General features: G+C 39.0%; 1 protein-coding gene across 1 annotated transcript; it reads left to right on the forward strand.

Annotated features, from left to right (window-relative positions):
- The first annotated feature begins 505 nt into the window (after window positions 1-505).
- Window positions 506-20,191, forward strand: LOC139710390 (protein XRP2-like). Its single transcript, XM_071622304.1, has 9 exons — window positions 506-636; window positions 11,069-11,186; window positions 12,231-12,322; window positions 13,644-13,816; window positions 15,426-15,529; window positions 16,237-16,365; window positions 17,373-17,450; window positions 18,472-18,574; window positions 19,755-20,191. Exons 1-9 carry the CDS (start codon window positions 563-565, stop codon window positions 19,922-19,924), a joined length of 1,041 nt encoding a protein of 346 aa, XP_071478405.1. The 5' UTR covers window positions 506-562; the 3' UTR covers window positions 19,925-20,191.
- The last annotated feature ends 4,661 nt before the right edge of the window (window positions 20,192-24,852 follow it).

A 24,852-nucleotide genomic window follows, 5' to 3' on the forward strand; every position in this document is an offset into this window, starting at 1 on the left:
AATTGCATGAATAAATTGAGAGCCAAAATGAAGTATCGAAATTATAACAACGAAACTAAACACACACACATCACAAATTGACACAGGCATGTGCCAAACATAACAAATTTTTTACGGACCTTTCGTCGGCAATGTTGTTACTCTTTCCGATGATATCATCATTATTTTGCTGACTTCATTGCTATACTTACTCCAGTGCATTTTCGGGCGAGCAGTCAACACAACTAGATATCAGCGAAATTGCCGTAATTGGACTGAACTACAATTTAGAGGAGATGATTAAAACAAAATGGATCTTATGTCAGTAATTTATTGTTTATAAAGATTAAAATTGTTTGTTTTCATTAAGATGTAAATATATTGTTACAATAAAATTATTAAAATTGGAAACGTACAAGAAATAATTGCACAATTATTCGCAAGATTGACAAAAAATCCCTATTTCGAAATAGACTATTCCAGCTGATTGCAACCTTGCAACGAGACGCCGAAATCTTCCCACAAAATTAGTAGATCTCTAATTGCCCGAAAACTGAAGTTGATATTTGCTGCAAACTTCACGATGGGGTGCTGTTTTTCAGATGGATCAGGGGATAAAGGGGACAAAGAAGATCCACCTCCTCAACAGTACAGTTGGTAAGTTTTTCATTCTGAGCAAATATTCTCGATGCCAACGATATGGCACCGGCAAAAAATAAATTGTCACCGTACTACCCGACAACGTTACTAGTCTACGTATATAATGTACGGGGTAATGTACACTACACGAAAGACGTTCATACAACAGCTGCTCTGAGCAGCAAAGCGCCTCTTCGCTCGCACACGCCAGGGAGGTGAGATACACACGCTCCCTAAACCGTCGCGTCCCGCCCACTGTGCACTTGAAGGACACTTTCCGTGTACGAACCTAACCTACTAACTAACAGTTAGACTGTTTAATAGACACTGCTTTCGACTTAGCAAATATGCCATTCCAGGGGCGGATATACGGATCCAGGAATTCCGTAAAAGGGAGACTCCTTTACAAAATTAAAGGGGGCACACGCGCCCCCTCCCCAATTTTTTATTTTTGTTTTTTGTTTTAACAAAAGAGGGGGCGGGGGCACACGCCCGGTTGACCGAAAGATCAGTCTGTATCTGTCCGTTGGGGAATGTTCCGCGGAGACTGCATCTGGTTTCACGGATCCCCTCGGAGGACAGCGTTAATCAGTAGGGGTGCTGGTCCGAGAATGAGGATCGTATTTGTATATGAGGGTCGTCTTCGTATACGGTGACGACGTCGCAAGCTGCCGACTTCTCGGCGAACGGCGTCCCGATAAATGAGGACGCGTCCTTAAAAACCGATATAAGCTTAGAAAACTATGATTGTCCCCAAAAGTAAGGACGCAGAAGCGCGACTGTTCACTGCTTCTTGCTTTGACCCTCGTAAATAAGGACGATGTGCAATAAACAGAGATCACTGCTTTCCCCGTTTTCTGTGTGCCCATGCGTATGTTTTGTTGTAAGTTGAAGCTGACATACATGTAATACGTTGTACATGTATGATATAGGGCTATCTCTATAATACACTGTACAAACGTACCTTCGTTGTACCGCTGCATGCTGCGCATTGCGACATCAACAAGTTGAGCAATTTTTGCGTTTCTAGGACCAATATGGATCGAGTGTTATTAGTGAAATGCTCTTCAACCTAAATGTGAGTATCGATGTCCTACTATCATTGTGATGTTTATACAGCTACATGTACAAGCATAACATTGTACCTACAATCGTAGATCTATGTAAAATTTAGAAGATCTCTAGATCTAGATGAGCTTGGATTCATGGACGTTTCAGGATATAGAGTAAGTGCACTAGTTCGCGGCCATGCACCAGTTCGCGGCCGGGCCAGCGGTCTCCAGTTGATAAAATCTGGCCAATGGGCTGGCAGCCCGGTAACTTGTCACCATTCAACGGAGAATATCCTGCACAACATCAACATACCTGGGACTAACAGCAGTGCGAGGTCTAGTCGCTGTAAAATCTCTTGGAAACCAAGGTGTTCACCGCAAGAGCTTGAATTATAGGTATTATTAACACGTAAGTCAACTATTCTGGACGTAGCTAGACGGCTGTCATGTCCTTATATGTCGTTTTCTTGTTGAAATATTGATCGTAGAGGAGGGTTAGAATGTGATGACTACTCACCACGGACGATACATTGAAAATGACGAATCGCGAAGGAAACGGGGGGAGGTCGCGAACCGGAACACCATAGAGGGCGCTTGCTCTATATCGCGTCCGGGGGTAAAACGCCAGCCAAAATAAGCGTACAGAAATATAGAAAAGCATTTGAAATAGAACAAAAATATATTTTTTATTAATAAAACAAGTAAATTGAAAAATAAGATCACGCATCCATATACTTTGATGACTTGTAAGGGCGTGCCTCATAGCTGTCCCTGATCTTCAGTTCTGCTGTCCCTCATATTCCTTGAAGTCCTCTTCCTCTTCCAATTTGTCAATGGCTCATATTCAGTAATTTGGGGAAAATTTTGAGGAAATAGTTTTATTAATCAAAACTAATATTTATAGATTGGGAAAATAGCATTTACAGTTTGATATGTTTCATTCTTGATGGAAAAAAACAAGTCACTTTGCGCTGGACAAAACCCAAAAGCGCGAGGCGGCCGCGAACCAGAACACCCCGGCCGCAAACCGGAACGCGCTGTACCGGATCGCGGCCGCGGTCTTTTTTGACCAACGGGATGGACATTGGTCTTGCAATGGTGACAATATGGTGTATTGGTAAGTGGTCAATCTCTATGATATAACCTGGATTAGAGCAATCTGCACGTTTGCATTTCAGAGTGGAAAAACCCTTAAGCGGCCGCAAACCGGTGCACTTACTCTACTGTAAATTGTGAATAATTCTTGCAAGCGGCCTATTGCAGCATGTTGACTTGTATGTGAAAGGCAGATGAGTTTCACGTCAGTTTACGTCTATCATTTAATTACTACAATTTTTAATTGAAAACGACACACATTTAGTATTTTCCATTCAATGTTATAGCGCTGACGAAACCTGCATGTATTAGAAGTCTTGTGTGGGTATGCATGTGTAACTGGGGGTGTTTGAGATACCCAAATGCCAGGAAATTGTTATCATACATCAAGAAAAAACAAACAAACAAAACAAGCGCCAAGAAATCGGGTACCGGTACCAATTAATCACAAACGCACACACACACAAATCTTCACATTTTATTGCCAACTCTATAGACAAAAAAATCAGCTTTTAAACAAAAATAAGCACAGGTATCACAGTACACGATACATGCATGTATCCTTTCTGTGCTGACAATAATGCTATAGACTAGAATTATAATACAAAAAAAAAGACAAAGCCTAATTACATTGTACGCCTAGAATAAAACATTCAGCAGTAAGATAACGTACTGGAAAGCAAAAAAAAAGAGAAACAAATAGATCAGTGACAATTTAAGTATAACAGACATAATAATAAACTTAGTAAATTGTAAAAGATTTTAGAGTATTGAACGTGAAATTGCACTTTAATTGTTATTAAACAGTTACCAAACGGTTTGGCTTGGACAGAGCTTGGCCTTGGAGTTGCCGAGGAGGGCACAAACAAAAGTATGACTTTATTATAGGAGCTGATGTCAAGACTTTTTATCTTTTGTCCTCGGAAAAAGATAGTTTGGTGACTTTTTTTCAGTTACAAACAGAATGGGCAGATGCTAAGCACATAGCTGTTCATACACAGCAACATATCAGGAAGGAATGTCCCTTAACATTATAAACAACACCGTTGGTCAAGTACACAATATTTTAACATTATGCGTACACTTTATGATCTTACTTTGATATCACACAAGTTTTCCCCGTTTCGAAATAAAAATGTCATTTTCTTTTTCTACAGAATTAATTCATGAGAAGTTAAGGTTACAGCATCATTCCCATCAAGAACAAGCTGAAGGAAAGTCATTGAGCAGTACTTCTGGATGTTAATTGCATGACAACAAGTGCAAGCTATGCTTCATGACGCCGTGACACTGGTACTGAGAGCCGCCGGGAAAGCCGACATTCGTGAGGAGCAAGCCGAACATGCGAACATGAATTGAGAGTAGCCCAACTTGCATGAACACGTGCCCTTCAACATCAATTTCTAGAACTGCTGTCGTGTTCTGTCCACCAAGATCATTCCCTAAATCAAAGAGAAGAACAAATACTATAATTAATGTGTACAACAAAAGTAACTCGGCAGTTTAGAGTGTAGTGGGCAGAATTATACATGAAATAAACACATCTGCACACTAAAAGGTATCTTGCCGAAGTACAGTGTACTGACGTTAGAACAAAGTCTTTGGGATCGGCAGTTTTGTTTCGTTGTATCAAAATTTTGTGTACGACAACACACACACAAAAAAACAACACTCAAATATGTGATTATCGACTACTCATAATACGCAAAAAAGCAATATTAAATGCAATGCTATCACTTTAATTTCATCGATATTGTACATTTAATAGAGAAAGTTGTTTGTACTTCATGCTTAGTTTGAAATCACATCAAAGTAGTAGAGGATTCGAGTACTATTCTAAAGGTTTGTTGTTCCTACTTTCCGTTGTACTATAAAAGGTTTGCCGTTTCGACGGGTCGTCGGTTTTACGGCTCGCTATTCCCAATGTTCGTAACAGTTGTTCAAAAGGTTCTTTTTTAAATGAAAAGGAAATTTATGGTTATTCTGAAAGTCCATTAATCCGAAATGAAGTATCATTCGATTTTTCCGAAGGTTTGTTCATCTTCAATGAAAGGTTCTTTTTATATGAAAAGGAAATTTAAGGTTTGCTATGCTGAAAGTCCATTAATCCGAAATGAAGTACCGGTATCATTCGTTTTTTCCGAAGGTTTGTTCATCCGTCAATGAGAAAATGTTAGTTATTTCATTTCGTTTATCATAAAATGGAAATAAGGTTCATTGTTCATAAAAAAGATCGTTCATCCTTAAATGAAAACGGTTCATTATCTGAAGACTTGTTGATCTAAAAACAATGATGTATGTTTTTGTTAGCAGTCCTATAATCACCTCTTCATTTTCGGATTAACAAACTATTTTCATTTCCGATTAACGAACCTTGAAACACAAAGATTCCAAACATTTTTAGGTTAAGGAACATTCGTAATAGCGAACCTTATTTCATTTTCGGATTACTGAACGCAAGGAAAAATGAATCTTCGCAGTAACGTCATATGCTATACAAACTATGTCGCAATGACGGACAGTAGTTTATTTCGGATTTGCAACGAACATCTAGGTACACTGCAAACAGAATTTGTGTGTTTTGGAATTACGAACCTTCGGAAAAAACGATCGTTATTTCATTTCGTATTATCTTATAATATGGCCTAATGCAAGTTCCCTGAAACGCAGAGCGATTGCTATTTAAACCCACAAAAATGTGATGCGTTCTTCATCAAAGAGACGCTCGCTAAATTTGTCTTGTGCTGAAGTCATGCTGTATATCGTAAGCGTCCCGCATTTCGTTATAGGACCTTATAGAATAAATTTCGTTCATTTTTCTTTTTCAATGTCGCCCGGAAATTACTTCGTTCAATCGAAAATTTAGCTATAAACGTTTTACTTTTGAGCGACTCAATGACGTTTATTTTTAGATCTTAATTTTTGCATGTGCTTCGACGTTGTAACAATATGTCGTTCGTGGTAACGCAAGTGCACCATATCAGCTCCTCTTGCCAACGCAACATGCAGAATCATTGTTGAGCATTAATAATGATTCAGGGAAGAGTGGAGAGCCTATTTCAGGGCTGCCATTATCCTACACATCGTACGATCTTACCTTGCTCAACTTCGATTGTGCTGTTGGGATCTGTGCCATAAGACAAGGAAAGAAAATATATAAAAAACTGTTACGAAATGTTCCAGTTTCACAGAGAGAAATACAAATATGCAGTGTGATATTAATACTGAATCAGATTGGTAGCAATATATCAATGTTACTTTTATGTGTAACGTTGCTTACCTTGTTCGTTTTGGCCTTCATTACGCAACTCCGTCATTTCCTGAATGTGAACATCCATCAGTTCTTGGAGGTCATCTTTATGAAATTAACAGATGTAATTTGGTTAGTATACTTGCATCTAGATTCAAACAGAATTGATGTGGCACATGTGTAACACTTCTAAAGAAGTACGCATGTAATTTGTTTCTGCTTATGATGCGCTTATGATGCAATAACCAATAAAACAAATGTGATACAATTGTATCATCATTCACCGACCAATTAATGAAGCATGCGTGTGGGCCATCATGTGAGAAGTTCTGGTAACTTTTCTTACCATAGCACTGGCCTCTCCCCTCACTTGACTCCACGATGACGGGCGTGCTACCGCCGGACCTACAGGTGAGAGCTCACCCTCATAGATACAATGATTCATAAAATCAAACACAGTTTGGTTAAACTATCAGCACTGCATACTCTATAACTTTAGTGCGACCAGTCTTTAAAATTGCTGCAGTACTCGCTTACGGGAGCCATTTTCAAGTTTATTTTATAAATCATTTGATCATAAGGATTTTAAAAATGGGAATATCATTTAGATGCGATCGAAAGAAGTATCTTTGATAATTTCGTTTCCACTGTTTCACAATTATTTTTTTTCGTTTGTTTTTGTTTTGTTTTGTTTATAGAGTTTTGTTGTTCGTTTTATTCAACCGTTCCTTGAATATTAAAGCACTTCCCGTTTTGTCTTTGATCATTTAAATGCCCATGTGCATGCATACATTATACATGGGAAACTAGCGTCGGTAGCTGCGCACGTGCAGTCGGACATACAACACATTACTAGTAAGTAGTTTTCAACACAACGATGTGTTCACAACGGGATTTGTAGGTACCGGCATACAGTCGCCAAACCAGACAATCGGAAATCGGAATATTAATGAACAATAATTAGAATTAATATTTTATTCATAAGAAATATTCATACCGTTCAAATTTGCCGTAATTCCACTGCAAAGTGCATTGGTGACTTCGTAGGTGTGTTAAGTTGCTCCATGATGCGTGTACATGTATTGCCATTGACAGCACAGCGACTTTCACATTTCGCGCGATGAATCCACGGGAAGACGGACAACCCACAAAAGTAGACGGTGAACTAGGGGTATTTGTACACGAGGAATCCGTTTATCGCATCTAGAACGTGCGGTTCGGTACCCCTAAGCCCGCAAAGCCCCGAGGAAAAAGATCGTCCGCGAAAAAGCTACCGATCCCGATTTACGCGGACGCGATTTGTCCGCGTTTACGAAGATACCCTCGTTTGTGCGGACGATCCGCATTCTCGGACCAGCACCCCTACTGTTAATGGCAAAATATAAAAGAGTCCTCCGGACAGACGGATCTTTCTGTCTAACGCCCGGTGCGCCCCCTCTCTGCAAGGATCCACCACTACCAGCACCACTGCACTGCACTGCAGTGGAGACCTAACGTGATATTGTCTAAAGTGTTAATGTTAGAGTAGAACCCCCAATTTTCAGCCGGCCTCACAGGGTTCGAAATTGGCGATGGTCCGCTGGCCATTGGCATTGGCCACCCAAAATCACGTCGGACTAGCCAAAAATCATAAAATTCTGAAGTTACTAGTCCGTCTGGCTAGCCAAAATATTGCTTCAGTGTCAAAATTGATTCTAAGTAGTCCGCCTGGCAAGTTAAAAAAAAAGTTAAGTGCGACCCCTGCAGGCTCAAAAATCTGGACACTTATCGCTTATCACAAGCCAGCAAATTCTACTGTCACAACACACACATATGACATCTGTCACATACTGCACTGGCACTACTGGTAGGGTGTCTGGAGCATTTTTGTAACTTTTGAAATTCTGTGAGAAACGAATTGTGAATTATTTCATATGAAAGAGAATTACATCATTAAGACATATTTCAAATTTCATGGCGAAAGGATGTTTGTATCTTGAGAAATTCAACTTTGAAATCACAGCAATATCACCCCCTTTTTTTACGAGCACGCATGAATATGTGACCCAAATCATGTTTGCAAACAATGCCGAAAAGCTGCATTCTCGTGTGGATCTCCAGCGATCAGATAATGAGCATACAGCGGTTAGAAAATACGCGTAACAAGCGCAGAAGCCACTCCCCCTATGTGTTGTCATACCCTGTGTGCGCTGCGTGCGTGCGTACGTGCTCGGTATTCAGTTTACATTCGATTCACATGTACCGTATTGAGCGCCCTACAACACGTACGAACCCCGCATATGTATGCAGGCGCAGCTAGCTAGCAGCAGCTAGGCAGCCCTGCCTGCACCCCGCCGGTAAAATTCGGGGAACCGAGCGGAAAGCATCGCGATTGTAAGCCAGGGCAGCCGGCATGGCGAGCATGGTTCGAAGAAATATGCAGTCGATTGTCGAGAGCAGGTGCACACAGCTCGCGTGAATATGTACAAGCTACAACCTCTACAGCCACAGGCTTGGAATTGATGCCACATTACCACTATTCGTACATGCAAAAATGGCCAAATAAGAGTCTTCCGAAATCTTTTGCACGCCCTTTTTGTCGATCGGGTGTTCGTAATACACCGCTGCCGCTACCACCACAGTAACGTTAGTTAAGGCCTACTTCGTTCGCACTTTGGCTAAGCGGACATGATTGTATTAACAACCGATTTCTCGGCTTAGTGCCAGTGACTCGAGCATCGCGAGTGCACTTTCAAAATATAAATGAACAACGATAAGATCATAACCAATCCACAAGTAAACTAATAATAGTAGACAGAAATTTAGTAGAGTCTGGTTGTTTTGCAAGACGTACGTGATTTGTGAGCGTGACTGTATCCGATATGTACAGTACAGAGTGCATGCTATGTGTGATGCGTGTTGTAGGAGCTATCGCAAGCGACAGCCCAGTGTCCTGCCTCGTGATATGCACATCATACACAACACATACACACACACACGTAGTGACACACACACAGAGGTAGCTCTTTGCTGGCAGCATCTGGCGTGCGCCGCATGCACACGAGATCCCCACACACCGCAGATGAGGCCATGTGGCCGGTGGTAGACGGCGCGCGATGCGTAATCAAATTTACATATGCATTAGCCCCTTCGCTTGAAGTTACTATGGATTCTTGCATACGAAGCCCCGCCTAAAACGTTCGCTGTGACCAAAAAATTATTGCAAGGGGTATCTTCAAGGCAATATCCCCACACCTAGGCGTGGAGCTAGCGAAAAACTAGCCACACCATCGGATTCAGCATATCCTCAACTACTAGCATGTCTAGGGGCGATACAAATACCGAAGCAGACGCTGAGATATGGGGATAGATGTGCTTCTATCGATGTTTACATCAATTTATCGTCAGATTCATGAACCGCCCCTCTGATAGAATATGGAGCAAAACTTCCTCTTTCATATGATACCAAATTTGTCAGGATTCGTTAATGGCATGGTCTGGGGATTTGGCAATAAAGGCGAAATTTGGCACAAAAATGCTTGGTCAAAACAGCGTAGGCACGCGGCTCCATTGCGTTCTATGGGAATTGCGTGTTATTAGATAGGGGCGCGTTTTGGTCGAGGGTTAGCAGTGCGCGATCAGACACCCTACGTACTGGCACACTCCTTGTTTACCACGCACAGGAAAGTGCCTGAGTCACCTCCAAAAACCCATCTAAATTCCCAAATTTTGCTATCAAAAATGCAGAATCGCCGCAAGTTTTCCAAAGTGTGCGCAAATTAGGTCCCGTGTAAAGAATCAGGGTTGCCGAAAAAGCGTTAAAAATAGAAAATTGTTCTGTTGCGAGATTCTTTGCTTATCGCAAGACAAGCTCAGACTGTGATTATGGTATCCTCAAAAAACACAAACCAAAAGAAAAACAAAATCTCTGTAAGCGTGGATGCAGTGAATAAAATGTACAGGGGCTGAATGCAAGTGCCAAGTCACCAAAATTCGGATACGAACACGTACGGTGCTGCAACGTCCCTGATGCATCCTCGCGCCAACAAGGTATGGCTCAGTTTTCAGCTGCCTTGGCCCTTGTATACGTACTGACATTGAACGCGCACAGTGCGTATTCGAATTTTGGAGAGACTGTCCGAATTTGGGGGAATTGACAAGGTGATAATATTTGGGAATTTTGTGAAATTTTATGATGTACACAAATTTAACAAAAACAGTGTTGGGAAAAAGTAGGTTGATATATACATTATTATAGAAATATAATTTTGTAGAGTATTATTTGAGTTGAACAAGTGAAGTTGAAGTGTCTATGGGAAATGCGTGTTGTAGCAAAATCAGCCCGTCCTCTATAGTATGGGGTTGGTTGGTTAGTACTTATGATAGATCACACCATAACACATTTTGCCATGGTAAGTTAATCATATGAAATTTGCAAGTTGACTAGTATGATTCACAAAGTTAACAATTTATTATTGATAACAGACCTAAATGTTTGACAATCCAATCCAGGGTTACGATCTTGAATTTAGCTTGCTACTCTGCATACATGTATACTGTAGACTCTACATGTCCATGTTCTGCTGAAATTTGCCAGCCACTGACTGTAATGAGTAATGTTGGGGTCGGCTGGCTGCCAGATTGTCTAGTGATACAATTTTAATTGTGGCTTTGTGGAAGGAGTGCAGCAAGTTCCTTTTGGGGGGCCTTGATTTTATTTGCTTGTTCTCTCCTGCACTCTCTCTCTCTCTCTCTCTCTCGGAGTGACTATAAAGAGGGAAAGAAACCAACAAACAAACTTACCGGTACTGTACAACCAGTTGAGGGGAAATTGAGACATTTGTCCAGCAGTTCTTCACTAATCCGAGAAGTCATCGTACCCTAACAAGTCACCATTGCACAGTTGCTAGCTAGTTTGAACAGAACGTTAACCCTTGATTGAGGCGTAAACAAGAGTAGCGAGCAAATAGCCCAACACACACAGTACGTATTGCAGGTTTATCGTTATTTATGGACGGTCAACCAAGTAATGTTCGTGTATTGTTCCCTCTCCATCTGACCACTACCCATGCAGGGACAAGAGGGAAAAGCTGGACATCAAGGACTTCACCTTTGCTGACCGCACCGGAGAGGTCCTGGGTAGGGTTCCGGGGAAGATCAACGGTCAGCGATTCATTGTGGAAAAATGTGAGGTAAAAACTTGCTCACGATGGCTACACTACTGGGCAAAATTCTATTCTAAGTCATTTGCCCTTTTTGTTTTCTTTCATCAGCCATTGTGAAGTGGCGCTATATTGTATTTTATTTTTGAACCTTTTCTATTTCCTATTTTCTACATTTTCTTTAACATTATTCTGGAGAGAGCAGCAAGCACGCTGAGTAGTTCATATATAGCACTATGTAAGAATTTACGGTATATTATTATTAGTGGAGTAGTAGTCGTGGTAGAAGTCATATTAAAAGAGAGGAAGTGGTCGTCAGCATTCTGTATGCTTTTATGATCTCCCCTATGCAGAGTATTCCAGACCTCCCAACCATATCGAATTTGGAGGAAAGAATCTGAATTTCGACCATTCCCAGGTCTTGTGTCAACAGGAATTTCCTATTTTTCTGGATAATCATACTGCACACTCCTATGGAAACTGCTCTTTCTTTCCTATTTTTGAGCCAAATCATCCCTATTTTACAGTCAGAAAGGTTGGGAGGTCTGGACTATTCAATGTAACACTGCTTTACCTATAGAGGTAAATTATTGTGAAATGATCATTGCCTGCCTGTAACAAACAACCTGTTGCTTACTCTTAGGTTATACATGTACCTTACTTTTCTTATTTTGCAAGATCTTTTTGTCTTCTTGCTTTTACAGTTGGTAAATTCCTACCTCAGAATGGAGCTGAGCAGTGTAAAATGTAATTAACCCTCTTACACACAAATTGAAAGTTTTATTAAAGATATTTAATCTGTATTCACACCAGAAAGATGAGATTTTACAAAGCAAATTACTCCCTTCAAATTCATGAAATTCTTCTGTCGAGTTGTTTTTTTCTATTGCAACTGATTAACAAATTACCCTACATCAACATAAATAAGCACTGAATTGATCAATATTTAAGTAGTAGTTAGCCATGACAAATTAAATCATACTTGGGCGGAATTCGAACCTCCGACCTCCTGATCTCCGGACAGGCGTCTTATCCACTTAGGATAATTTACCCCCTCTCTCTTTGCCCTGGTAGGACTGCAGTATCTACCTCTTTGATCACATGGCTACTATCACCGTGGATGACTGTACCAACTGCAGACTGTTTATTGGTCCCAACAAAGGGAGGTAAAGTCTGAGGCTACCACCATGACCTTTGAACTTTTGTTAACCCTTCCTGTACCGATGAGTCAAATGTGCACAAACGTCACGCACAAATCTGTGGATAGGTAGTGAATGTGGCACTCAGGGGGTCAAGTCTTGGACCATTCTGTGATAGTCACAGAATTGAATTGAATTGAATTTATTTCTACTTTATAGGGTGGTACACCCTGATCAGCTGAGCTGGTTCCCATATGGGTTTAAATACGACTCATTGGGATAATAAATCCCAAGCAGAGGGACACGTCAGTTCCTGTCTTGTGAGATTTCTGCTGTGTTGTTAGTCTGCCACCACAAGGCACATCCCCTTTTTGTGCAATTAACACAAAAAAAAAAGAAAAAAGATAAGACAGGATCTTGACATAGGCCAAAATTACTTTTTAAGCTTAGATGCTAGCTTTAGAAAAATTAGATAGCATTCACAAAGCTCAGAGCATATATAGATTATGCATTATGTGATGAACCTTTTCACCACTTTGGGCACACGCTACAATTTTGATTTTGCTGACATTCACAAAACTTCAGCTATCCAGTCGTTTTTGTTTTGTTTTTGTTTTTTCAATCAGGAGGATCCTTTCACACACAAATTTACTAATTCTTAAGCAGCCAAGTCACTGTTTGATGCTACAGATTTATCTGTGTTTGTTATTATATAATTGTTAATATTGATGTTTATGTTTGTGTGTGTGAGCACACAAATAAGTTCAAGTTGGTCACCCAAATTATGTGTGTGTGGTTTTGCTTGTGTATATTCATACATTTACTGTAAATACAGAAACATTCGTGACGTGAAACTTGGGAGAATTGCGGATTTGCCACTGGCATTCAAGGCACTGTGTAGACAAGAACGTTCATGTGCGTTTTGCTTTTGTGAATCTTGAATTGGCCCCTCGCAAAATTCATTAAAGTTTCCGCCAAAAAAAAAGTATTTAAAAAGATTGAAATTTCACAAAATTAAAGTTTGACAAGAAAAATCTGACTTTGCGGCATGCCATTACAGAATACCAATCTCCTGGCAAGACTTGCATTCTATAGAAGGAGATTACTGTAAAACGAGAAATGTTCGCGTGCATTTTAATTTCGCGAATTTCGCGAGCGCCAAGATTCGCGAAATCTACACTATATGCATCGAACGCAAGAGGCAATTCGCGAAAAAATTTTGCCGTGAATAAGGCCATCGGCTCCAATTCGCGAAAATTTCGTGCCGCGAATATATCATGTTTTACAGTATACAGTGTACCTCTCAAACCTTCACTCTTATGTCTATTGTTGTACTTTTTCCACCCAGTGTGTTCCTGAGGAACTGCAAGTCTATGAAGTGCGTCATCGCCTGCCAGCAGTTCCGCACCCGCGACTGCCGCAGCGTAGAGACCCTGCTGCACTGCGACTCCAAGCCGATCATCGAGTCGTCCACCCACATGAAGTTTGGCTGCTTTCAGTTCTACTACCCCGAACTCTACGGTGAGCAGTGAGGGCGGTATTTTTGTGAGATCTGATGTGCGGAAAGCAACAGCAGAAACAAGTACAGTACTCTCCGCGTAATCAGGTATCGCTTGAAAGGGTACTCCGTTTAATTGGGTAGTAAAAGCCAAAATCAGTTCCAATGCACATTAAAATTACCTGATAATCGGGTTGGCACTCTACATACATGTAAATGGGTAAATAATTGTCTTTTAATCTAATTTCTACCCACATTTATCGCAGATCTATATAACACTTTAAGGAATCATGAATGTCAAATTTTCCACGGCTAATCGCATTCTCTACTTAATTTGCAGAGAAGACCTATCATTTGGGGAGTGATTAAACATGAAAACACATGTACCAGTACCGACTTGCCACACGTAAACGAACATTGCACATGTAGCTGAATGGCACTCACAATTGCATAGACAGACAGGAGTTGAACACACTTGCGCTCCACCCTTGCTCCGCAACAACATTCACAGTACGATAAGTTTGCAACGGAAATTAGGACATGCACCAACTCTATATTCCAAAGTTGCTTTTCCCCAGTCACTTCTCGAAAAGTAACCTGATGTTCTACGTGACTAGTGCACCCAAAGAGACGTGTTCATTTGGGAAAACGCCTGCGTGTTAGCGAGGAGTCTATAGCCAAATGACAAAGTTTTCTGAAGACATATTTGTCCACAAAAAGAGTGTAAATCATTGCTCGTGACTGAGCAAGTGTAAGGTATGTATAATGTGCGGTGCAAGCACGCGCGTTAAGCATACAGTGTAGGTGTTTGGTGCAGTGTACCATGCATGTACGTACACATTGTGTGTGTCAATTGTGAATGAGAAGTGTTCTTCTGTTAATAGGGTACTCCGCGTAATCGGGTAAGAAACGCTCTGCTCGAGCCTACCCGATTATGCGGAGAGTATTGTACTTTGAAGATACTCATTTTACTGTATATGCCATATATTTCGCGAGTCTGAATTTTCGCGAATCGGGAATTCCCGACGATTTCGCGAGTGGTTAAATTAGTGATCGTGGAGTCCTGTACTGAACAGAGAAGTGTACACGCATATGTCACATTCACATCGGGATCAGTGTCAATATTTTTGCGTGTCTTTAATTTTGCGAATAGCACCCGACTCGCGAAATTCGCGAAAATGAAAACCTTGCGAAATATTTGACGTATACAGTACTTGGAAGATACTCATTTAGTTGTGTTCAGTTTTGATTAATCTTTCCCTCACATCCCATCCATCTTCACTGCTTTCTATTCCAGTGATTTTCATCTCCAAAGAAACCTGATGAAGTTGTCCCCCTCCCGCTGCCATAGATGCAGGAAAATGCACTAGACCTTCCAAACAGTGCACATATAAAAGTGCACCAGATGGTAGTCTGTACTCCAACCAGAGAAAGAAGAACACTACGGATGTAGCGGATGCCATGGTGTCCGTTCCATTGACATCAGTCTATGGTTGTTCATGTGTTGTTGTTGTTGTTTTTTCATTGATCCATTGATTTGCATGTTGAGTGGGCATTAATACCGTTCCTATGAGCTACTTCTATCATGGATGTCTATGGACCAATAAAGAGTGGTACCCTACCCTTTCTCAGATCAATTCAGGGCAGCCAACCTGAAGCCGTACAACAACACATGGAGCTCCATACATGACTACACACCAGTCCCTGGTGAAGATAACTGGTCTCTATTACCCACGGTAAGACATACTGTAAACTCAAGCCTTACCACTGTTACTCCATACTTGTAATCAAAGGAGTATAGAAGGAACTTTTTCCACAGTAACCAACACCAATTTCCAATTAGTGCCTTGATTTCTTTCTTCTTCTTTTTTTCTTTCTTTTTGAAAGATATAGGCTCACTAGAGTTTGTAATTTCATTTTATGTGAAGTTGACACTTTTGGCAACTTTCAGGTTACGTTTGTGAGCATAGTAGTAGTAATATTTTCATCATTCATGTGTTCTCATTTTCCATCAAAAATAGGAACGCACTATTGCCATATCTTTGTGAATTGGTTCATGTAAAAGATTTATGTAGAACAAGATGTATTTATTCAAAGTAATGAAATTCTTGAATTGGTGTGGGGCAATTTGTAAATTAATTTAATAAGATTTATCTATCTGAAGCAGAACAGAGGATGCCAGCTACTGTAAAACAAGGAATGTTCGCGTGCATTTTAATTTTGTGAATTTCGCGCGAGCCAAGATTTGCGAAATTCAAATGCACCCAAAAGTTCATGTCTCCACTATATTAACAATAACATGCATTGAATGTTAGAGGCAACTCGGGGAAAATTTTGTGCTGCAAAAAAGGCCGTTGGCTCCAAGTCGTGAAAATTTCATGCCACGAAAGTATCTTGTTTTACAGGACTGATTTTGAAAATGTTTTTGTTTTTCCCATCCAAGGATTTAAATCTGGAAGAGTTCTTGCCATTGCCAAACATAGAGGAGTTGTCGTCGGTGGAAGTGAGCCTAGAGCAGGGAAGGAGTGTGGTCCCTGTCACACATGGGACCAGGAGACCTGTCGGGGACCTGGTGAGTGGCTTGACCCTTTTGGTGCCCAAGTAATCAGCTCTAGCATTCAAAGCTTTTTCAGTGGTGTCATAAGACTCCCTTCCCCCTCCCACCTCATGAAAATACCGCTACTATTACTAATAATGATGATAATGATAACATTATCAATAAAGCCAATAATATTGATAATAGTAGTAGTAGCAGTAGTAGTAGTAGTAATAATGATAATAATAATGATAATAATTACTATAATGGTAACAATAATAGTAATAATAATAATAATAATTTAGTGATAATGATAATGATGATAATAATAATAATAATAATGGTAGTATTAATAATAATGATAATAATAATGATAATGATAATAATAATATTTAGTAATAATGGTAATAATGGTAATACTACATCATTCTACTACTTATAATCATCGTCATCATAATGAAGAAGATAAATAAAACTAAACCCAAACAAACAGTAAGTAAGCAAGACAACAAAATGGACAAGTAATCTAACAAGTGATCATATAAAACAACAAAATATGCTTTAAAAAATCACTAGACCTTTAGGCAACCCACTTTCATGTAAGCGTGTGTCAGTGTCACACAAAGACCACTGTAATGCAACAGGGATTACGAATGACTGTGTAATTTCATTTCTCTACCAGTTCATTTCTAGACATTTGTGTCCTTTGGTAAATGAAACCCACGAAGGGTTAAAATGATAGAGAAATATAACGTTGGAAGCATGAAGTGCATGAGATCCTACCCCCTTGAGAAAAATGATAGGTCCATATCTGGTCCCGTTGCATAAAACTCCAACCGGATTTTTTTCCGGTTGAAATCACAAAATTCCGGTTGGAAGCTCCCAACCAGAGTTTTTATGCAATGGATTTTATATTCTTAGGTAAGCAACCTTAAAAAATTTAGGTTGGGATTTGCCCAACCTGAATTTTTTAGGGTTGCTAAACAAGTTTTATGCAATGGGACCCAACCTAATTTTGACAAATTTTTGGTCTTACGCTGCAGAGCTGTCTGATGCTCATCTTCAAGAGTGACCATTCGGACGAGAGAATACGAGCCGTTATCAAGGAACTGCAGGGAGATGTAAGTACAGCTGTCACTGCATGGTGGACCAGTTTGAGGCTTCACTCACTGTTGGTGTTGTTGCTGTGAGGTGCTTGTGTGTGTTTGCTTGTATTCTTAAAGGGATCAGTGTATACTATTGGTTGAGGTGAGGATTAATAGCTTTGAACTTTTTGCGAGATACTAATAGAAACCACTTTGTGAAATGTGAAAGAGCATATAGATCTGAAAGGAATTTAAAGTTTATATGATGAAAATTGGTTTTGAAATGACTGAGATGTATATAAAAAAAAGTAAAACAAAGGAATCCTAATGAGACCCACCTTTTTATTAAGATCGCTTTGTTTTGGATATCTCAGCCATTTTAAAACCAGTTGTCATCAAATTAACTTTGAATTCCTCTCAGAATTAAATACTCTAAGAGATTTCTCATTATCACAAAAAGTCATCATAAAAGAAAAAAAAAAGTTGGAAACCTTAAGCTCCATCTCAACTGAAACTGTACCATCCCTTTAAAAAATCACTGAGAGAGAAACTGCCTGAATATCAGAATGATTTGGGGAAGAGTTGCAAAGTTTCCCTAATTCTGCAGGTTTCCTGAAGGTCACAGACATTTTTGTAAGATGTCGTTTTTGCGATTTGAAACTGAAGCCATCAGAAGTACACTAACACCTATCTGCCCACTCTACCACTTTATACTGTACATGTACAGTACTTGGTATACAACTGAGTGCACAAAGATGTGCAGTGCACAAAGATGCACAGTGCAATCAAGATCAGATTCCAATATTTTCATGTGTTATTAAATTTGCGTGATTCCCAAAATTTGCGAAAATCAAACACTTTTGAAAATAGCAGTTTTTACGGTATATTCTTGATGGCAGAAGCAAGAAGAATCAAAACCAAGATGTCGGACATGTGCAGAAACAAGATTTTGTTGCTATTAAGAGGAATATTTCCTACGCTTCCATCAGGACCTATGAATGTTTCATTCCATGTTAATGTAGTTTAATGAAAAGCTTACTCTGCCCATTATATTCAGAATTCCTGCGTGTTGGTGAAGACAAGACAGACGATGCTTGATCCCCAGGATATCACCAGGATGTTTGGTGGCAACGGGACCCTCAAGGAGGCAACCAAGAAAGGTGAGATGGAGAGAAGGAGGGAAGGAGAGAAGGGGGAAGAGAAGGAGAGAAGGAGGAAAAGAGTAGGAGAGAGGGGGAAAGAGTAGGAGAGAGGGGAAAAGAATAGGAGAGAAGGGGAAAGAGAAGGAGAGAGGGGGAAACAGGAGAGAGAGGAAGAGAAGGAGAGAGGGGGACTATCTTCTGCACTTCCATCAGGACCTTTGAATGACCTCTGAAAGGGGGACACTAACTTCTTTCTCAAAAGGCCTATTTGGGCTGCTTCCTTTAGCGAGATCAGTAGAGGTTAAAGGTCCTGTTTAGCTTTGAGAGCAGTGATTTTTAAAAAAAATTTCAAGATATCACTTTTGATGCATAATATGTGGAGGTCAGTTGTATCACAAAGCATCCTATCATATAAAGATTTTGCAATAAAGCCTAAAATGTTAAGATGTATCATTGTTTTTCTCAATAAACCATAACTGTAGACGGTTTAGTCTGGAAACATTTGTATTATAACTATTGTTCACATTTTGTGTATTTAACAGTACTGAACATCAATTATACGGATTCAAATTTTTACAGGGGATGTTTCTTTCCCTAAGTCACATTTTAATACTACAATGTATTTTAAAGCACAAATGCTAGGTTTTTGTTTCATCTGCAAATGGTAAATTATGCCTTTAATCCTATCTGTGCCACAGACTTTGAACAGTGTGTGTAATACTGTAAATATGATGAAAGGTCAATGCAGTTGATGTGCATGATGTGTATGATACTGTAAAAGTGGATATTGTTGCGCGACCAATTTTTCACGCTCGGCCTTGTAAGATGAGTTTTGCATGTTTTTAATTCCGCTAAATCAAGACATCAATGACTGGAACATATGGCAAGCAAAATTGTATACTTTTATTTTTGTGCTAGTTTTTGGTTGCATGAAAATTTTCACATTTAAAGTAGCTTGCAATAGTAATTATAAATGGACACTGATGATAATGATTTGTAGTTTTTAACAATCATACTGAATGACAATAAAATTGACAGAAATTGTGATAACCATGAATGAGCATAATCAAATTTTATTCATTCATTGTTAGATTATCATTTTTATAGATAATACTATCTTTAATATTATCATTGAATCATTACACCAACTGAATCTAAAATTGTTGGTATCTTGTTTTCCTTCACACATGACCCGCAGGTCTCACGACATCTCTGGAGGTGAATGGAACAGACACCATCGCTAAATGCCAGGTGATCGTCCAGCAAGTCGCCAGTGATGCGGTCACTTACATCTCGCCGGACCCCGAGACGGCATCCCGGGATCTGGACAACTGGCTCAATTTCCTGGACTCGCAAATGACCATGTGAAAGCAGTACAAGAAAACGATCGGAAGATGAACTTAAGTTTCTGTGGTCCCACTGATAGGAATCAGTGTAAGGGAGGTATGGTCAGTTTCTGTAGTCCCACATCATTGCAGGATGTGTAATGTTTTGATGGGCAGTGCAGCAGTTTGTGTAATCCCAGAAGCAGGGAATAGGTGGAGTGACTGTGCTGAGCATTTTTTTTTTTTTTTGCCTACCTTGTCAAGGTTCTGTCTATAGAGGGAGCTTTCCTTATGCACTGGGACTCATCTGACTGTGAGATTGTTTCGGGATGAATACTTCTTTTAGTGAGTTGGTATTGAAGTGATTGATTTCAAAGTGCAAGAAGGTATCTGCGTCATGTCGACTGAATGGTTGATGTAAGAAAATTGTCAATTGTATATTAAGTATGACAATGCTATGAGAACAAGAATATCCTTTTGAGACAATCTGGATGGCACTTTGAGAGTCACCAGTCTCAATTTCTCTTTGTCACATTTTTGCTTTTTGCTGCATTGATGTAGAATTTCAATTGAGGCATTTATAGATGGAATCGTGCTGAGTGTGTTGAATAGGATACACTGATGGCATGTGAGCCAGGATTAAAGCCCTTTGAGACACAGTGTCGACTCCCCCTAGTCACACGTTTGTGTCATCACAGTGTAAATGTTTTGGGAACATTTAAAAGCAAATCCCTGAGAGAGCTGCCAAGTCCCCCTCATTTCGCTTGAGGCTTCGTGAAGACTTCTCTATCCCTGTATATCTCGATGATAGAATATAAGCATCCCCCTGCTTCAGGGATTATTTGTGAACATTGAGAAATCATGTATTCCACGAACTTATCTCACCGGCTTCTCTTCAAGCTCATCCTGATTTTTGATGGTTGAAAATTGGCGGCCACTGATTACTGTGCACGGTAAAGTAAAAGCTAGAGACAAATTGCCAGTTTGCACTCAGGATTGATGTGTATGTTGGTAAGAGTATTCTCACAACCAAGTAAAATGATACATATGGGAGGGGGAGAAATAGAGAGATGAAAAAACAGTTAAAATAAATCTTATTTCTTATTTGAATTTTGAAGCTGTGAAAAAGACATTGGAAGTCTATTGGCACATAGCAGATTACGTTTATAGAAGAAAAGCCTCAGAAGAATCATGACTCAACAAGGGCAAGTGGTTGTAGGAAGTGGCCGTGATAGCATTAGGATTTTCCTCAATTTATTGTAGAGCCTTCTTCATGTACATAACTGATTCTGCACTTGCCAGTCATGCTCTTTTTGACAACTTCGATTCCAGGAAAAAAAAACAACAAAGGTTGCATAGTGAAGTCACTCATCAGAATTTAATTCTTCCGTGTAGATGAAAATTAGGTCTACATTGTACTATTCGCCGTTTTTTGCAAAGATGATGATGCGTTTGATGTGGACTTGTAACTGTGTTCAAGTTATTTATTAACTTTCTTTGCATGAGGAACAGCTTGTACATGAAGGAGAACATGATATTGCACGTGTTCCTATGTTTGTGTGTATGTGACTGTTTGTGCATTTTCATTAGTTTAGATATTGACCAAATGACAACGTAGCTGTACAATTACAAGTACAGTTTTAATGAAAAAAAAACAAGATAATTTATTGCATTTACATGTATGTAGAGCATTGTAATCTGGAGGACTCTCTCTGTGTTGGACAAATCTTATCCCAACACCACTGGCTTTATATCCAAATTGATAATTTAATAATACTCCCTCTGAGGGCAAATTTAGATACAAAGGTGCCAAAGTTCGGTTATTTTTTATTTTTTATTTTTTTATTTATTTATTTTTTTTTTTTGGGGGGGGGCAGTATTTTGCACTCTATGTTGTCAAAAATACTGCAGGTAACTATGGAAAATGCTGGTTTTTTTTCCCCAAAATTGTATTCTTACACATGTCTTTTGCAGAAAAGGTAAGAATACTGTTTCTATGCCTTCTCAGCCCCCAAAATACCGCAGTGTTGTTTATAAGGTTGACTCTCCATGGGGATAGTTGATAATTAGATGTGACATTAGTCACCATAGATAACACAACTTGGGTTGGCAGCTCTTGAACATGGTCTGTTGAATGTGGCAGCAAAAAATAATGTTCGGTTTTGTGATAGAATGAGCAAAAATAAAAGAAGAAACTAAATAATCATATGACCATATTTTGACCAAAAAAGAAAGAGAAAATGGAATATATCTGATGTTATATATTGAAGGAGACCTCCGGATGATTTTCAGACTTTTACATTTAAACAACTATAAATTAGTTGTGCTGAGTGCAGTTTTAGAATTTATAGTGATTGGGATGAGGAATAAGAATATTTTCAAAATTTTAACAAATTGCAATGAACAAGGATGATGACATGGCAGCCTCACTATACAAATGCATGAGCTGAGGCTCAAGGAAGCAGAACAAAAGAAGAAGGCATGCATAGATTCTACGCAGGTGAACTTGTTAAGCAATCGGTATTGTAATGGAATTACACTGCTACATTTCTAAAATATGTGAGCCTGCTATGTCATCAACACTGTTCAGTGTAATTTGTTTCAGATTTGTCAAAGTTTTGGTTTCTCTGCTCAAGAACCACAATAAATTCCACAAATCTATACATGGAGCTGTTGATTTATTTACTTCATGATGTGAAATTATGAAAATCGTCTGGACTGCCCCTTTAACCAGTAGCGAGTTGTAAGGCACTGACATCATAATCAAACTTGATTTGCATGAGTGATTGTTATTCAAAGTCTACCTCAGCTGCCCTGTAACCTTTTTTGTGCCAAGTTTACTGTCAACTTGAGCTTGACTTCAAAATGAAAGTCAGTTGAAGAAATTCATGAAAATCTCATCAAAATTTAATCCCCTGCTCCCTCCCACTCCCCCCTCCAAAAAAAAAAAGGGGGGGGGATGAAGAGAATACAAAATTATGGAACTGTAAGTAAAACGTCACATGGTTTTTAATGTTGTGTTGTAAGTCACAATTTTGATGACTGGATAGTAATGGGGATTTTTTTATATTCATTAATTCATTTTCTCTCTCTTTTTTTTTTGGGAGGGGGGGGGGGGCAAATGAAGGAAACATAGAAAGACAGTCTTGAAATCTGAGAATATTTTCCTTTCAAAGAGTGATCCTTTTAATCACTGAAATCACACAAAATCACTCAATTCCAAAGGTATCACTCAATATTCTTGTAGTGTATAAGTAAAGGGTGAGTCTAATTTTTTGATATATTTGTGACAATCCAGCCAGTTTTCCTATACTTTTATGGGAATTATTCTGTTGTGTGCTTTTAAAATATGCAGTGTATATATGGTTTTCATAATGAAAACATTGTTTTGGTTTTTAACCCTATTCTAACTGGGCTATTTGAGACCAAGTTTTTACTGGGGGGGGATCCTTCAGATCTCGGCCGCCGATCACGCGATCGCCGCAAAATTTTGCCTGAACATAGAGCCAGATGTCAACTACAAGATTACATGGTCATACAATGGAAAAATGTTGATTTCATATTTTTTAATGAATAAATTATGCAAATTAACGCATGAAATCATATTTTCACCTATAACTCAATCAAAAAGAATGAAGGATTGCTAAATTTTTGTGTCAGAGTTCCTCAAGACACATCAAACAATTTTCTTCTAAAAAGATAGCGCAACCAAAATCAGATTCTTTTGTTTTTTATTGTTTTGTTAATTTCTTATGTATTTTATTGTTTTTTCGATCTTTTGTTTTCTATTGTTTTTTGACAAAATTTGTTGGAGGCACTTTTTCAAGCTTATCTACATTAGAATTGATTTATTTCAATGGTTAAAAGTTTAAATAATCTAATTTATATCAATTAAACAAAAAAATACAGTTTGCATTGGATTTGCACACGAAATCATGAATTTGAGCGGTTTTCGGGTTTACATGCATATGCAAAACATTGCGTAACTTCAGAACGGTGTACCCGGACGTCGCAAATTTGGTCTCAAAATATGTGGGAGACTTCACTGGAAAAAGTCATGAAACGACGCAGCAAAATCTTTGCGCGTTGCAGAATCGTGGCGCGAAACGTCGAGGGGGGGGGGTCAATTTGACCCCCCAGTTAGAATAGGGTTAAGACAAGCTGTTCATTTTGGTACATTTTTGGATGGTGTCTTATGAAAATGTTCATAGATATATTCTTGACTGAATCAAAATCAGATAACAATTAAAAAAAACAACACTTAACTTTTTCTATGCTGATAGGAATGCTGCCAACTTTCGTGTGAATATGTAGGCTGCCAATTTTGCCTGATTGTTTCTGGGATTATTTTTGTGGTCAGTGAAAATGCTGTATTGATGCTTGTGTGGCATATATTTGAGATTTGATGCCTAGACTTTTGTGAATTTTTACCATACCTTCACAAAAAAAAATGCTTGCCTTTTTGTGAGGCCATCTGTACATGCGAGACTTTTGTCACATGCTTTCTGCTAGTTTCCAAAAAAAAATATTCTGGGGCTTTAGAGTCATTGACTTAAATTATCCAAACAATATGTTTCTCTCTCATTGCTATTTTAAAAATGTATTGGATGTGGACTTGTAGAGATGTGTGTTCATAAAGTGAAAGCTTATCAATGTATGCTGTATTGAGTGAGTAGCACAAAATTTATTCTACATAATAAAATTATTATATATAATGAAATTATTATTGCTATGCGATTAATTCAAACAGACATTGTTGAAAATGAAGAGCAGCCTTTTTCCGTCATTTGCACCTTTGTTTTGCCTTATGATGTGAATGGATGTACTGGGATTAATTACTTATTGTGAATGAAGTATTTTACTTTCATCAGGTATATCATAAACAAATGCCTATTGAGATTATTATCTCTCTTCTTTGTTTTTTTTTTTCCTTTTTTTTTTTTGGTGCTAGATTTATGAGTCTGCCTTTCT

Source organism: Diadema antillarum, unplaced genomic scaffold (genome assembly GCF_040938485.1).
Source record: "Diadema antillarum isolate AM-2024a unplaced genomic scaffold, OU_Dant_1.0 seq00001528_RagTag, whole genome shotgun sequence".
Classification (NCBI taxonomy): domain Eukaryota; kingdom Metazoa; phylum Echinodermata; class Echinoidea; order Diadematoida; family Diadematidae; genus Diadema; species Diadema antillarum.

Coding starts and splice junctions, on each gene's coding strand:
- LOC139710390 (XM_071622304.1), top strand. CDS start 563: ATGGGGTGCTGTTTTTCAGATGGATCAGGGGATAAAGGGGACAAAGAA. Junction 637..11,068: donor CCTCCTCAACAGTACAGTTG/GTAAGTTTTTCA, acceptor CTACCCATGCAG/GGACAAGAGGGAAAAGCTGG. Junction 18,575..19,754: donor CAAGGAGGCAACCAAGAAAG/GTGAGATGGAGA, acceptor CATGACCCGCAG/GTCTCACGACATCTCTGGAG.